Here is a 17,023-nt window from a genome sequence, read left to right as displayed (position 1 = left end):
GGCAACTTATTAGAGCCTCTAGAATGTGCAGTGAAGATAATTTATTTAGAGAGGAGGTTTCATTTTTGAAAATGTTATTTAATGAGAGAGGCTACCCCATGCACTTGTTTGACAAGTTAGCTTTGGAAATTTCAACTAAAAGGTTGGACAACTATTTTCCTTTGCTAGGAGAAGAATGTAGAAAAAGCACAGCAGTAACAAAGAACAAATTTAAAGAGCAAGGTAGTGCATTTGTTCACACTAATAGTAATGAAAGTGAAGTTGTGGAAAATATTGTTGAAAAATACTGGCCAATTCTGACCATGAATGACGAATTTAAACAAGTTCTTGGTGGTAAACCACAGTTCATTAGGAGAAGAAATATGAACTTGAAAGATCTATTAGAGGCAAACTTGGTAGGAAATGAACAAAAAGGGCAACTCTTGTTGGGTACATACAAGTGCAAGTCTTGTAAACAGTGTCCGTATATTATTAATAGTAAAGGTTTTTATTTAAAATCAAGGAAGGTTTACATCGGATCCCCAGGTCGTTTTAGTTGTAAAACAAAAGGGGTAGTATACCTGGGGTTTTGCCAGCATTGTCTTAGTTTTTATGTTGGCAAAACCGAAAGGACACTGGCAAAAAGAATATATGAGCACCTTTATGAAGCCAGTAAAAAAAAGGATTCAAATGCATTTTTTAAGCACTCCTTGGTTTGTAAAAGTATGGACCTTAGGTTTATAGTACTAGAGCAGGTCAGATTTAACCCAAGGGGAGGGGATTGGGAAACATCCCTCGAATATAGAGAACTGCTTTGGCAGTTAAAATTGAATGCCTCAAGACCCCCTAGGCCTTAATGATGCTATAAGTTTAAGTAGTATACTAAAACTAAGAAGTGCGAAGTTATAAAAAGCCATACTTAGTACTGGTAGCTTTAAATGACAATGTTTTTAAGGTTTTTAGTTTTTATTTTGATGTGATAGTAGGTACATACAGTTTGGTTATGAATGTTAATTAAATGTATTATCCAGCCAGTTTCATGGAACTTAAATATTGATTGACCTACAAGTTGTATTGTATAATACTAGTTGTCATTGCTCAAGAATATTTAAGGATATGTATACAGTTTTTTACAGTTTTTTTAAAGTTTTTTACAAATGTTTTTAACATTGTTTGTTGAGTATATTCATTTTTAGAACATCAAGTCAAGGGTAGGGAAAATTCTGTGAAGAAGCATTTAATAATGTTTCAATTAAATGATTGAATAATTGTTTTTATTTTTAATTGGTAGGACATTGTATATAAAGATTAATTCAAATGTGTAACAGTTCATCTTGACAAAGCCTGGGAGAGCCTGGGTGAAAGTGCTTGATATATTGGATGTTTGTGCTCTGTCGCTATTTTTGGAATTAAAAGTATTGCCATCAGCATTTGATTTTCAGTTCGTGGACTTTTCTTGCTGTTTACCAGTGTGGTTTATTACATTTGACTTTTTTACATCCTAGAAGCTGCAACATGGACCTCTGTTCATACCTTCACCAAGCATTACCACCTGCCTATCTTCTCCAAATTTAGGGCAGGCTTTGCCACCGCAGTCTTGCAGGTCATCCTAGCCAGCCCCCAGTCTTCTTGACTGCCTCCACCCATTTCTTCAGCTTTGGGAATCAACCCAAGTGTGAAGACTGCAACAGTGAAACATGAAGAACATAGTATAGTTGTGTACACTTACCATAAATGTAGATGTTCGAGTGTATTCACTGTTGCAATCCTGGTTTCCCACCCTCCATCCCCTTTGTCTCTCTCTGTCTCTCTCTTCCTCTATCCTTGCAGGGAATTTTTGGTATTTACTTTCTACTGGTGGTGTTCTTCCACTATAACCTAGCTCCCTATTTGGGGGCTCCTGACAGTTGGGGTAAGAAAAACTGATGTCATGGCGTTGGCTGCCTGATTTTATATCACTGACAATCTGATGTCAGTCCTAGAGCGACAGCAACCGACGCAGAAATTCTAAGCCTCTGGTATTCGGGCCGACAGAGGGCTACCCATGGCAGGATAACCCAAGTGCGATGACTGCAACAGTGAATACACTCGAACATCTACATTTATAGTATCTGTGCACAACTGTACTTTCTCCCTCCTCCTGACTCTCAGCAAGGGGAGTTTCCACATCCTACCACAGGAGGTAAATCTCCTCAGCCAAGTCAAGGGGTCTGTCTAGCACCCCACCTAGCCACCCTCAAGTTAACCACCAGGAGGATTGGGTTTTGACACTTAGGACTGCATCCTATCCCAAGAAGTCGCTCTCCATTCTAATGGAAGCAAGAATGCCCAATACCAGGAATTCATACCTGACCAAATGAAAAATATTTTCCACTTGGTGTCACAATAACACTAACAATGCTCAAACAGACATCGTCTCAGTCTTTTAGTACCTGTCAGGCCTGTTTACACTAGGGCTTTTCTATTCCAGCATTAGGGTACATGCATCTGAAGTATCAGCTTGCCCAGACAGTGCTCCACCTATCTTCTCAGACCCCCTCCTGAAACATTTTATAAAAGGGGTGATTCACCTGAGATCACCAAGAAGGAACCCCTTTCCAGCATGGGATCTAAATTATGTGTTAGAAAAACTAGCTACACCTTTCTTCTTGTTTGGTGTATTTAAGCTTTCTGGTGTATTTGCTTTTTGTTGGAGGTGTAACCTAACATATAATTGCTTCCCATTATGAGGGCACCCGACATCTGGGGCAAGAAAAACTGGTGTAATGGCATCGACTGCATGTTTTATACCCCAGACGACCTGATGTCATGGAAGAATAGACAGCATCCGACACAGGAATCCAAGACTTTGATATACAGGCCGGCTGAGGGCTACCTGCAGGCAGATAACCCAAATGTAATGACTGCAACAGTGAATACACTCGACCATCTACATGTATGGTAAGTGTACACAACTGTGCTTTCTTGTGATTACCCTACTGTAACCATGGCAGATACATTGGTTCTTGTGATTACCACACTGTAACCCATTTGTGCAGAGAGGATAGTCCCTATCTGCATCATGGTTGACCCACATTCAGTTAGTGAGTCAGTTGGGTAGGGATTAAGTGACAGTAGCCTATTTTTCTTCTGTTGTGAAAGGATATTTTTGTTATGCTTAGAAGCTCCCAGGTGGAGGCCAAAGTCTCTACTTAGACAAAACCATGTATTTGGAACACAGATGAACATCCATAGCAGCAGCATGCATTCAGCTATGGTAATATAGAGTGACCAAACTGTAAACTATATCTGCGTATACAATTAAAAAAAAAAATTATATATATATATATATATATATATATATATATATATATATATATTGTATATATAGCAGCATTGAGAAAAAAATAACTTACTACCGTTATCTCCAGGAAGGCATACCTACAGTCCATTGGTGGCTTTTCTGATGAGCAGCTTTTACTTTGAATATTTAAGGCCATGGTGAGTTTTACTACAATGTGTTGTGTTTTGCAAATCAGTAATGTACATTTGGCGGGCTTATCTTTTCTTCCACTGTAGTGAAACTGTGCAGTTGGTATATATATAATTTAGGGGGATGTGAAGAGTGGAGTCCATAGATGAGGGCACAGGGGAGCCCCCCCCCTGCAAAAAAATAATGTTTTAATGTTCTCTTCTTACCATTTTTAATATTTATCATTCAGAAACCAGTGAAATGAAAAAAAAAAGTATAGGTAAACCCTCCTGAAGAAATCAAAGAAAACATTCATTTATGGTCTGCCATTACCAGCTGGTCGAGACAGGACAGTTTAAATATTATACAGTAACAGTGTCATATTATAGGGACAATAAGTATACTATGGGAAGAAGCTGTGTTTGGCTGAAACAAAAAAATAAAACACATTAGTTTGTCAACCTTACCATGCTGTTTTGGCAAATAAAAATGCAGAGAAGAATTGTTAGTATTCAGAGTGATAGAGAAGCATAAGAAGAGCATAGCATGTCAGTGTAGGATCAAAAACTGTGTCTGGTCAGATGCATGGAATCTCTTTCAGTCAAAACTGAGGGCCAAAAGGATAATTTAGCATTTTATACAGCTTGTACTGAGAGTTAATTATATTAGGGTGTTACAGGGGATACAGCCTCTGCATTTGCAGTTCTAGGCAATAAAATTCCCACACACAAGCACTGGCAAGTTGCTTATTCGGTCTTTTAGCTGTAACAGATAGGCTTTACAAGTGTTGACTGGGTTATACATCAGAAATTTTTGTTTATGTCTGACTGTGGTTGTCCTTAAGGAGAATGACACTACTAAAACAAATGTGTGATGCCGCTGTTACTCAGCATTCCATGACCCTCGCAGCTACCCAAACACCCTTTTTGTAAATGAGGATCTTTCAAAACACAGCAACATAAAACAGCCCATAAAAAAACATGTTCTATGAATGAAAATCTAAATTACTTCCATATTTCCTTTTCAAGAGCCACCTTATCCTACAGGTAGTGTATTCTCTAATTGCACTAATAGCTGTCAGCATATTACCTCAAATGGAGTACTGCAGATTATTTTCAGGAGTTACACAAATTAATTTTCTTGTTAAAAGTTTTTTGCCAGATCTAAGGCTTCATCTGTCTCCCACCCCAAGACTTCATTATTAAAAATTAAGATAGTACAATAAGTTCTAAGCCACTACAATGCAGTGTTTTTATTAAGATTCTTTTGGTGCAGAAAAGGACAACAAATGGAGAGCAATGCAAAGTACATCCAACTTTATTTTAACAAAGAGCTTCAGCATGCTGACTTAGAAATTTGATTCCCTTAATAAACTTTGATTTATAAATGGCCAATACTGACATGAAACAATTTAACACCCTTTACCTCTTAACTTCTACCTCAAAAATCTGGACAAAGGCAAGTCTGGACAGAATTAGCATAAAGTCTGCATCCCAAATAACATTTAACCCTTTTTACTTTCAGTAGTATTTTGTGAGATACTACTAGGAAACTGCTGTAGAGGATTTGGTAACATTGACTATTGTTGATGTGACACCATATGTAAAAATTGGAAAAAAGGGGGTTGATGACAATAACAAAGATGACTTGGAAATCAACTTAAAATACTAAGTATGACAAAACAACTCAAAACGTAAGCATATTATTGGGCCAGATTACAAAAGAGTTGCTCTCAGTGTAAGTCTGCCCTGATTTCCAAAGACTTGCTCTCAGTGTAAATAACTTCACAGTAAGACATGACTGTAAACAGGCTTACTCTGGAGGCCAGATTCCAAAAGACCTGATCTCAACTTGCTCTCAGTTTAAGTGGTCGCTTACACTGTAGAATTGGACCCATTGTGTCTTTACTGTCAGATGACACTCAGAAATACATATAGATATGAACAAGTCATCAGACTGCACACTGCTGTGCTAACAAGTCATCAGAATATAATGGGAGCCTTGACACTGGGAGGTGCTCCAGCAGCATCTTTTGTTAATATAAGATTTATTATTTTTTCTTCCACAGTTATGGACAACTAATTTGTACAAAAACTGTCTGCAAACTTTGTCCCAAACTTATGTATATACCAGCTCTGAGATCTCCACATCTTGAAGAAATGGGAATGTTCCAAGAAATGACATCTTGGACGTAGTATATGTAAGTCCGACCTTTTGTCCATTCAATCTCCATATTTCAGGACTTGCTTTAGCGGGTCCCAGTATTTCAAATGGTTACACATTTTTCACTTTTCTGAGACAAGATATTTATTTTATATTTATTTATTTTATTTATTTATTTTACATTTGTTAACCGGGAGAGTCCGACTGGATACATGTCCATTTTCAGCGGAGGCCCGGGGAGAAAAGCTCCAGGTACATAACAGACATATGAACATTGTTAATGCAAAAAAGGAAGATAGTTGAGTTCTAAATACAATATAAAGATACATCACATCTTGGGAAAAAAATAACAGCAGCATATAAAAAAAAAAAAACATAGGTCAGTTACAAAGCGGCCTTGTTAAAAAGATTAAGGATAGTGAGGTAAGAGAAGGGTAAATGATAGTGGTTAATCAGGTGTGGAGCAGGGGCATTGCCAGAGAGTATTGGGATGGGGTTTAAGCTTTTTGAATTGTAGGGTGAAGGTTCTGAGGTGAGCATGGTCGGTAGGGAGTTCCACATTTTACCTACAAAGTTTGAGAATAGAGAATCCCCAGCAGAATTATTGGCTTTGGTAGTTTGAGCTAAGATCTTATTGGAGGAGCGTAAAGATTGCAGGTTAATATAGGGGTGAATGATGTTTTCAGAGCTGGTGTTTTCTCTGGGTGATACAGTATCTGGTGAGCCGTTTTGAGTTGGTTGAAATGGAGTTGGCTGGAAAACTCTAACCACCCTAGTTGCTTCAAGTTAGTGCAGTGGTGCGTTCTAAAGGTGGAATTTGTGGCAAATCTAGCTATGTGATTGTAACAAGAAGCAAGTTTGTTAAGGGTTGTCTTGTTTAGGTTTGTAAAAAGGGGGGAGGCATAGAAAAGAGTTGATAGTAGGTGTGTGCTGGCAATTGTAATTTTAGCGTGAGGAGTGAGAAAGTGTTTTACTTTATAGAGAGAGCCAAGCTTTTTATTGACTGTTTTGATGGTTAGATTGAAATGGGTGTCAAATTTAAGGGAGTTATCAATGGTAACACCTAATAGCTTTGTGTGAGCTTCTGGTGATATAGTGATTCCATTGGAGGATGTAATAGAGAAGGTGGGGGGAAGAATCTTGTTAGTGGGTGAGAAAGTAAGTAGTTTTGTTTTGTTGGGATTGAGAACTAGTTGACGACTTGAGAACAATTTTTCTATTAGGTTGAAGGTGTCTTGGGTTGAAGCAGTGAGGTCTGCCAGGTTGGAGGCAGTGCTGATGATAGTCGAATCATCTGCATATTGAATGCATGTGGCATGGGGGGGTGATATATTTATCATAACACCACCTGGGGAAAAATCTTAATACTGCGGACACAGACTCAACTGTATTATGCACTGAGCTTTTCTTATATGCAGATGTTCTTCATGTTTCACTGTTGCAGTCATTACATTTGGGTAATTTGCTGGCAGGTTGCTCTCAGTCGGCCTGAATTCCAAAGTCTTGGGTCCTGTGTCGGTTGCTGTCTCTTCTTCCATGATGTCAGGTCGTCAGGGGTATAAAACAAGCAGCCAACGCCATTTTCCTCCGTCTTTCTTGCCATGCGGTGCCCGAAGCAGAAGCATTTTGCAAGTGCCGGTCGGCTGACTCCTGAAATATTCGTGTTTGAGTTTCAGAACCGAAGTCTTCACTAAAGCTAAGTACCCCATTGGGGAAACTTTTTTTCTTGCTCCAGACCGATGTCAGAAAAAGTTTATAATTGTATTACTTGTGGGAAGCAAATACCTCATAAGGATTTCCATCTATACTGTATTCCTTGCCTAGGCCCTGATCACAACGTTACTGGTTGTCGGTTTTGTGCTAGATTTAACCAACGCACTATTAAGCGTCGGTATAATTTTGCCTTAAAGTTTTTTGGAAGCAGGTTTAATTATCCAAAAATGTCGTCGGATAGTAATCCGACTACCGGAGTTCATAAAAAAATGCAAAGAAAAGGACAGAGACAAACATCCGAGGTCCAAAACCGACGACGAAGCTTCTCCTAAGCCAGTCGCAGGTTCGCCGGTTCTCAGTGAGGTGCTTTCGCAGCCCCTGACACCCGCTACTTTAGAGTCGCAGGCCGCTACCGACTCCCACGTGGAGTCTGCCATGCCGCTAGATACTCAAAGTATCGGACCTACGAACGCTAATCCCTCAGATGGGTTTGGAGCCGCTGAGCAGGTACCGGCTTCTGAGGGTGTATTCAGACCTCAGCATTTTTACATTAAACCAATGACAGCTGCAAAGACAAAGACTAAAGCATCTTCTAAAACAAAGAAACCTATTCATGAGCCACGTGTACAGGCCTCTATGCCCAAAAAACAAATGATCAAAATGATTGAAGACCTGATTACCTTGATCAAGGGTTCCTATCCCCCTCCTGATAAGAGGCCTAGGCAAGACACTGATTATGAATCTTCAGATCAGGTTTCCATTTCTTCTGATTCCTCTTCTGATGAGGAATATTCTTTACCCCCTATGAGGATTCTGATGCAGAGGAATCTATTCCTTCTGCATCCCCACCTGAGGATTATTCATTTGGGGAAACCTTGCATACTTTGAGGGAGCATTTTCACTGGGAAAGCCAAAACTTCTCAGAATCTAAGAAAAGGCTCAGAGATTTCCTTCTTCTACCCCAGCACAGGCCTTTAGCCATACCCCTTGTGTTAGACATAGTGGATGATGTGTTTTCGGAGTCTAGTTTGACCCCTGACTCCTTACCTCCAGCTCCCAGTAAGACTGACAGATATTACAGGGTCCCTGGCTCACACAAATTTTTATTTAGAAACCCTGCTGCTGATCCGAAGACTATTTCACAGGGCCCAAAGGGAGTTAAGGCTTAAACAGCAAAAAATCCTAAACCCTCTGACAGAGATTCAAGGGCACTGGATAGATGGGGAAAAAAGGTTTATACATCTGCAACCTTGGCAGTTAGGGCCTTAAACTGTGTCAGTTTCATATGCTCAAATATCAACAACATGTTATGGGATTGCTGAAACAGAAAATTATGTTAAATTCTGAATGTGCAGAAAATAAGGAAATGCAGGATTTATTGCATGCAGTTGAACAAGTTGGAAAGCGTGCTTTGCAATGTGGTTTTGATTCTTTAGAGGCTTCCTGTAGGGCCGCAGTTACGGGATCTGTGATTAGGAGGCATGCCTGGTTAAAGGAACAAAATCTGCCTGATCATGTTAAAGCTAAATTACTACATGCACATTTACAGCATGATACTTTGTTTGGTGTTAAGGCAGAAGAGGTATTAAAGAAAATGGAAGACAAGGCTAAGTCTATGCAAACTGTTAAAGACTTCTTACAAGTGCAGCCACTTAGATTTAGTAGACACTGGCCTACAAAAAAATTGGTCCTTTCCTGTGTCAGCAAGAGCTCAAAGGGGCAAATCCAGACGCCCTAGGGGTTCCAGATACCAGGCACAAGATTCATACAGGTCAAAGCAATGTGGCGCTTCTACTGCCAAATCTGGAGGAGATAAAGCGCAAACCTACAGAAAACAGTCCCAATGACTTTCCTCTGCCTTCTCCAAGCAATTATCTTCTGGCAGCACCCTTAGGGGGAAGATTAGCACTTTTTGCTCAAAATTGGAAAATAACAACCCAGGACAAGTGGGTTCTAAATATAGTGTCACAGGGTTACAGATTCCATTTCCATACTCTGCCAAGGGCAAACGGTTGGCCAGATCTGCCAAAAAATCAATGGGCAGAGGCACAGAAACACGTTATGTCCCTCATGGACATGGGGGCCATTCAGCCAGTACCAGAACAGGAGCAAAGACAAAGGTTTTTTTCAAGACTGTTCTTGGTACCCAGAAAGGACAAGGCCTGGCAGCCAATACTGGACCTATCTATTTTGAACACATACCAGGATATTCCAAAATTCAAAATGCTGACCTTGCAGCAGCTTCTGCCCATGCTGGGCAAGAATGCTTGGCTAGTGACATTAGACCTAAAAGAGGCATACCTGCATGTCCCAGGAAGACAATTGTGCAGAAGATACCTCAGATTCAAGGCTGGTTCAATGCATTACCAATTCTCTGCACTGCCCTTTGGCTTATCTACTGCGCCCAGGGTCTTCACAAAGTGCCTGGCACCAGTAATTGCATTCTGCAGACAAAAAGGTATTCAAATATATCCTTACTTGGACAACTGTCTCATTCAAGCAGAGAACAAGGACATTCTTCTTTAACATCTGGCGTTTGTGAAAAGGCTTCTCGCATGCCTAGGGTACACAGTAAATGAAAAGAAATCACATCTTGTCCCCTCTCAAAAGATAACATTCCTGGGTGCAAGCTTGAATACAACTGCTCAGATGGCTTACCTCACGCCAGTCAAACAATGGCAACTGACTACTTATTTCAAAAAGATGGCAACAAAGGCCCAGTTATCTGCAAGAAAAATTCTGCAGGCTTTGGGCTTCATGGCATCCTGCATCCTACTGATTCCATATGCAAGACTGTATATGAGGAAACTTCAATGGTACCTAAAAAGTGTTTGGGCTCAACATTGTCACAGTCTGGAAACAATGATTACTCTCAGGAATTTCGATGGTGGGCAAAGGCATGGCACCACAATGTGGGACGGGTCTTCACACTACCCCCGGCCAGGTAAACACTAACAACAGATGCATCAGATTATGCCTGGGGGGCCCACATGGCAGGAAGATGCATTCAGGGCGCATGGACCCCAAACCGAATGCATCTACATATCAACCAAAAAGAGATGCTAGCAGTTCAAAATGCCGTGACAGCCTTCAAGGACCTACTTCATCCAGGGCAACTACTGATAAAGACGGACAACACCACGGTCATGTGGTATATAAACAAGCAGGGGGGCACACACTCTTACCCCCTTTGCAGACTAGCCATGACTCAGTGAGATACAGCTTTGACTTACCAAATACATCTTCAGGCTCAATTCCTGCCAGGAAAGGAAAATACTCTGGCAGATGATTTAAGCAGAAACCTCATGGATCCTCATGAGTGGCGACTAGATCTACAAATCTTCAGCATGATAACAAGGAAATGGGGAGGCCCAGACATAGATCTATTTACCTCCCCTCAGAATTACCAACTAAAAAGATTCTGCACAAGGGCTTAGCACAGACAAGCATGGAAAGTGGACGCTCTATCTTTCAGTTGGAAAAACCTATCAGTTTATGCCGTTCCTCCACTGCCTCTCCTTCCCAAGGTCCTCCTAAAAGTCAGACAAGAGAAGCCAAAGCTGATACTAATTGCCCCAGACTAGCCCTGCCAATACTGGTACCCAATCCTAAGGAACTTGTCTCAATACCCAGCTTGGACCTTACCTCAAAAACCTCATCTACTGTCCCAGCAAAACAATCAGATCCTGCACAATCAACTCAAAACATTGAATCTGGCAGCATGGCTGATCATGTAGTTATACAAAAAGCACCTCTCAGTAAAGCTGTGATGGATGTCATTTTGGAAGCCAGAAGGCCTAGTACTAGAAAATCTTATGTTGAAAAATGGAAGAGATTCTGTGCTTGGAACCAAACACAAGGAACTGATACAGCGGTACCAAATATTCCTCAGATATTACAATACTTAACTGAGATGCTTGACAAAGGCCTATCTTCCTATGTTTCTCATCAATTAAAATCCATGCCTCTGCCATTTCAGCTCATTACAATACAGAGCCACCACTCTTTTCTCACCCCTTACTAAAGCAGTATCTTAGAGAAGCCAAAAATTTAAGGCCTCCAAGGAGATCTCCAATACCGGCATGGGACCTCAATTATGTCTTGAAAAAGCTCACCCTGCCTCCATTTGAACCAGCTGCTACTGTTGATATAAAGTTTTTATCTTGGAAAACAGCTCTGCTGCTAGCAATTACTTCTGCAGGACGAGTTTCAGAGCTACAGGCCCTCATGGGTGTGGAGCCTTTTATCATATTTTACCCAGACAGGGTGGCTCTGAGGACAAATCCAACATTTATGCCTAAGGTGGTTTCCATTGTGGCTCTTAACCAAATTATTTACCTGCCAACCTTTTATCCAAATTCCCAGAACAAGGGGGAGAGAATTCTGCATTCTTTGGACGTACACAGACAGCTTAGATTCTACCTGAGCAGGACTAAAGCTCTAAGGAAAACTGAGCAATTACTAGTGGCATATGCTGCAGGATCAGAAGGAAAGGCTATTTCAAAACAGACTATTTAGAAATGGATAAGCCACTGCATACGTTTCTGCTATTTACACCATGGCAAGCCTGTGCCCAAGGGCATTAGGCCTCATTCCACCAGAGCTGCAGCTACTTCAGCAGCCTTTCTCAGAGGAGTACCAACCAAAGACATTCTAGAGGCTGCTACTTGGAGTTCAGTTCACACCTTTACAAAGCATTATCATTTGCCTCCTACTCTAAATCCAGGGCAGGCTTTGCCACTGCAGTTCTGCATGGCCTTATAGCCGCTCCTAATGCTGTTTAGCTCCAGCCTCCCAACCATAGCTTTGGGATTCTACCCAAATGTAATGACTGCAACAGTGAAACACGAAGAACATAGTACAGTTGTGTACACTTACCATAAATGTAGATGTTTGAGTGTATTCACTGTTGCAGTCCAGGTTACCCACCCACCATTCCCCCTTTTTTCTACTGGGACTTATCTTTCCTTCTCTACCTTCTACAACCTATGTGGTGTATTTGCTTGTAGATTAAGGTAAAGTTTATATTGATGTATATATATATATAAACATTTTTGCTACCAGGGGGAACTTGACATCTGGGGCAAGAAAAACTTGAGGAAAATGCCGTTGGCTGCTTGTTTTATACCCCTGACGACGTCATGGAAGAAGAGACAGTAACTGACGCAGGACCCAAGACTTTGGAATTCAGGCTGACTGAGAGCAACCTGCTAGCAGATTACCCAAATGTAATGACTGCAACAGTGAATACACTCGAACATCTACATTTATGGTAAGTGTACACAACTGTACTTTTCTCTCTTATCTGTTGTATCTTGTCTTTACCTTGTAAAGTACAACCATTCAGTTCATTGCCTGATCCTCTCATATTCTTTCCATATTTATTTTGCTACTGAGTTCTTCAGCTCTCCTACAAATGGCACTCTTCAAATGTTCCAGAATTTCTGCTCCAATCCAGGTTAATATCCCTCCCCTCTTTCCTTTCTATACCTCCACTTGCACACATTCTATCTCTCCTCCCTTCAACGTAGTATGCTGCTCAATCCTTCTTAATTCAATCTCTGATATCTCCTGTCTGTATCCTAGCAGTATTCTATTTTCTCCAGTTGTCTCCCTCACTAATGTCTCAGCAGTCTTACTACTTTTAGTATGTAATAAGCATCCTAATCTAATCTGGGAAAACTGAAAAAAAAAAAAAAACTTGGGTGCTTTAATTTTTCCTATCTGTCAATTTTTATCCCATGATTATGTCTTTGGCTGTTATTTAAAGTTTAACTCAAATTTCAGCTAACATGCTAATCTCCTGTTATGTCTTTGTAGGTGACTATTGTGTTTGGTGGTGGTGTAATTCCATACACTATATCTTGTACTTGAATACTGTGTATTTACATCTTGCATCTTGTACCTGAATTAATGGTCTAAATATTCTATATCTATATAGTTACATCATATTGTAAATTTAATTGGAACTTTTCTCCTGGGGCCTGCAGTGAAAGTGGGTTCTTTAGCCAGTTGGACTATCCTAACAAATGTCAATAGATAAATGATTAAGTAAATTCTGATTTGAACTTTCCTGATAATTTTTCCATATATTTCTTGTTATAGATGCATCTAATCCAAGTAAACTACATCATAAGATGCATAAAAGAACTTACATATTATAATATTTTGTGACATTTAGCATCATGGGCTTATCTTCTACCTCTGTAAATGTGCAGGCTTTAACAGCACTTACATATAAACGTCCCATTTCTTTATGGGACTCATTGCAAAGTACTTGGTTACCTGATTGAGTCTGATGTATATTCTACAAAATCTAGTAAGCTATTGTTGTTTTTTTCTGTAGATAACCCTAGTCTCTACACTATAGTAACAACAACTTTCATTCAAAACTTAATTCTTACCTGAACCATTATAATGCAGAGTCCTCTCTTCTGATTTTAGTCTTCTTCAAAGTGTGAGGCTAGAAGATCTAACATTGTACTGCGTGAACGATAAGGTGACTATTGATAATTCATACTTTTCTTTATGACTGAGTCCTGTTACATTCTGAAATAGGTTGCTTTTCCTTCCAGTAAACAAGGAAGAAGAGTGTGTGTTTTTCTCTTCAGGAACCGTTAGAGTCTGCTGGGACTGGAGAATAGCCTCTCATTTTATTTCTCTATATATTTAATTTTACTTTATTGACCATGTTAATGCATACCTCTCAAGTGTACCTCATTAAGAGGAATGTTTCTCATTCTGAGTCTTAAAAAGTCCGTGTTCCTCAAAGTTCCACATTGAAAGGGTCTGTCACACATTCAGTGTTAGGATTTTTTAACTGATATACATGGCAAATAGTACTGAATCATATTAATTCATCAGAAGAACTTTTTATAACTATAAAATAGCACATTTTAACCACTCTGTGACCTTTCTAGTTGAAGTTGTTAGTAAGCTGTTAAAAGGTGTTCTACATTTTGTCAATTTGTTCCACATTTTGCGATGCAGTGTTCCTCATTTAGAAGATGGAAGGTAGGGCACCATGGAACTTTCCCTTCTCTTTTTGAGCACTAGGTAGTGGCAAAGGGCTGTCAGTAGTACTTAGAGAACTCCAAGATAGAAGAAGGAGTAAACGTTGCTGGAGAACTTTTGGAGAAAATCCAAGAGAGATAAAATCCTAGTTACAGAGTTGGAGAGGTGAGGTCTGGATACAGAAGTGTTGCAGAATGTAACGAATGAAGGGGAACCAGATGAAGGAGACAAAATGAGTTGGAGTGCTGAGATAAGTTGAGTGTTACACGTGCCGTCAGATTATGAAGCTGGTTACATGACAGAGAAGCAGAATACAAAAGTCATGTTTTGCTGATGGAGTAATTAGTTTTAAGAATATTTCTCTGCAGTTGGGTACTGTGGATGACAAAGATGAAGTAAAGAAAAAAACATGCAAGTGTTGTAAGAAACAGAGAAAAAAAGGTTGGACGTCAGCTTCAGAAAAAAGACCTGTTTTAAGAATCAGAAATAAAACCAGTGCTACTATTCATATATATGACATTATGGACAATATTATACTGTCATTACGATTAACTTTGAGACACATGAACTTTGATACATTTGGAATCAGGAGACGTCTGTAAAGATTCTTTGAAACCTTTCCAGCTGCAGACATGTCTGTGGATGAAGTCAAAGAAGTTAATAATATATCACCTCAAGGCTTAGTTTTCAACTGCAGGCCAACATTCTGAAAATTGGGCTATGCAATTTGGAATTTTCAAAATGGAGGAATTTGAACTTAAAACGTTTTTTTCTGACAAAATGTGATAAAGTACATGACATAAAGGAAATGTATGATGATAAAAATGTATGCACAGGGGATAGGAAGTTTGGGTTATACTGGATCTACAAGGTGGAAATTTACAGCATATTTTAAATAATATGATAATATATGGGAAAACTGCAACTGCTGAGTATTGGGGCCAACTGAAGACCTTCTTCTGTTGTAAGGATGAAAAACACTTTGCCCACATTTCTTGCACAGTCTTGAACAATGTGGGGAGCTAGGTCATGCTTCTAGGAACTGTAAATATTTTGTAAGAAAATGTAATGTGTCTGGATATTTTTGATTTGAATATCTAGTAATGGAAAAATAAAGGGTACATGAAAATAAATTGAGAGGAGGGAAGGCAATTTGTAGAAAACAATATTCAGGAAGAAAATAAAATGGTTGCTTTTAGGGAGGAAGAAAGTGACGTAAATATGACAGGTGAAGAAAACAGCAGGGGGAAGGAATAATGGTATAAGAGATGAAGTAACAGAAGAAAAATAAGAGCAGAAAGAAAATAGATCTACTGAAGGAAGGGGGAGAGGGGAAAATAAGACCAGGAAGAAAGATGCAAAAAGGAAAATGAGTAATTTAGGTATTTTGGGACTAAAGGTAACTAGTACAAGAAATTAAGTCAGAGTTTAATGGCTGTTGAATGGTGCAAGAAGAGAAAGGGATTTATTATGTTTACTGGATACAAGATGTGTTACACAAGAAAAAAATTAAACAATTGGAAAAGATTATGTGGTCAGTAGAATATGAACCATGATCTGGGTTAGTGGTGGTAATAAGAGAAAATGAAGTAAAAATATTGGGTGCAATAACTGTGATACCAGGAAGGGTAGTAAGTGCCATGGGATCTTTTACATCCACCTTAGCTACCAATTTAGAGAAGATGAAACACTGGTTTAACATCTCATCTGAAGGATGGTACATTCAGGAGTGCAGTACACACTTAATAATGCACTGTAATGTCAGTATTGGAAAAAAAATTAACGCATGTTCTTGATGTAGGAATAGAACTCACCACCTTCTGGTCTTCCAGTACCAATGACAGCTGCCCAAGTGTTACAGTTTCCACCTTGATTTGTCTTATGTGCCAGTTCAAAGTAGCCTACATTTCCAAACCTTATATGCCAATATTTTAAACTGCTGTGTATGTAAATCCCATTTTTCTTCCGAATAACAAAACTAGAAAAACACCTTATAAAACAAAAAAAAAAAATAATGATTATTGTGTATGAAAGGTAACTATAGATGCCCTTCAGAAAATCAAGCATATAATGTAAAGAACATGTAACACCACCATCAGTAGTGAATTGTGTGTATATGACAAAATAGAGAAGGGGTTATCATTTTGTTTGCAAACATGTTTTTTTATTGAGTATTTAGACTTTCCTGCACTTGAACTAGCTTGCAGCAGAGGATTTATTCCTATGTCAGTAGTGCACATACTGTCATTGTTTTAAAGGTAATACATACTGTATTTCCTAATAACTGTCCTTGCTGTATAGCCTACAGACCTGGCAGTCTACAGAGGAAATGTTCACTTGGCCAGATCTGCTGCAAGATCCATCTATTATGGGAAGCAATATTCCAAAACTCAAGAGAGGCAGAGGGAGTCGACATCTTGGAATTGATGCATCCTTGGATGATGAACATTTTGCTCCTGGCTTCCACCCAACTAATACCAGATACTTCACTGCATCAGGTAAACCTTTTAGCCCTGTAGATTGATTAGTCAGTTAAAGTAGCATTAGAAAGAAATGTGTACTGAACTGAAGCTTTTCATTACAAGTTCTGAAAACTAACCTCCATAAAAGCCCCATATAACTTTAGTAGGAAGACTCAAAGAACCAGTAAAGAGAAAGTATTTTAACTTTAGTTTCTTCAAATTCTTCAACTTCTGACAGAAA

General features: G+C 39.3%; 1 protein-coding gene across 1 annotated transcript in view; it reads left to right on the top strand.

Moving 5' to 3' along the window:
* PKD1 (polycystin 1, transient receptor potential channel interacting) overlaps window positions 1-17,023 on the top strand; it is a 2,476,043-nt gene that overhangs the window by 1,703,650 nt on the left and 755,370 nt on the right. Inside the window, exon 34 of the mRNA XM_044088902.1 lies at window positions 16,622-16,818. Within this exon, the coding sequence (XP_043944837.1) occupies window positions 16,622-16,818 (197 nt within the window). The remainder of the gene's footprint in view (window positions 1-16,621; window positions 16,819-17,023) is intronic.

The sequence above is a fragment of the Protopterus annectens genome, chromosome 12.part0, assembly GCF_019279795.1.
Source record: "Protopterus annectens isolate FY-2018-M chromosome 12.part0, PAN1.0, whole genome shotgun sequence".
NCBI classification, from domain to species: domain Eukaryota; kingdom Metazoa; phylum Chordata; order Ceratodontiformes; family Protopteridae; genus Protopterus; species Protopterus annectens.
Note: the sequence above shows the minus strand (reverse complement) of the source record. Positions and strands in the feature narration are given on the sequence as shown.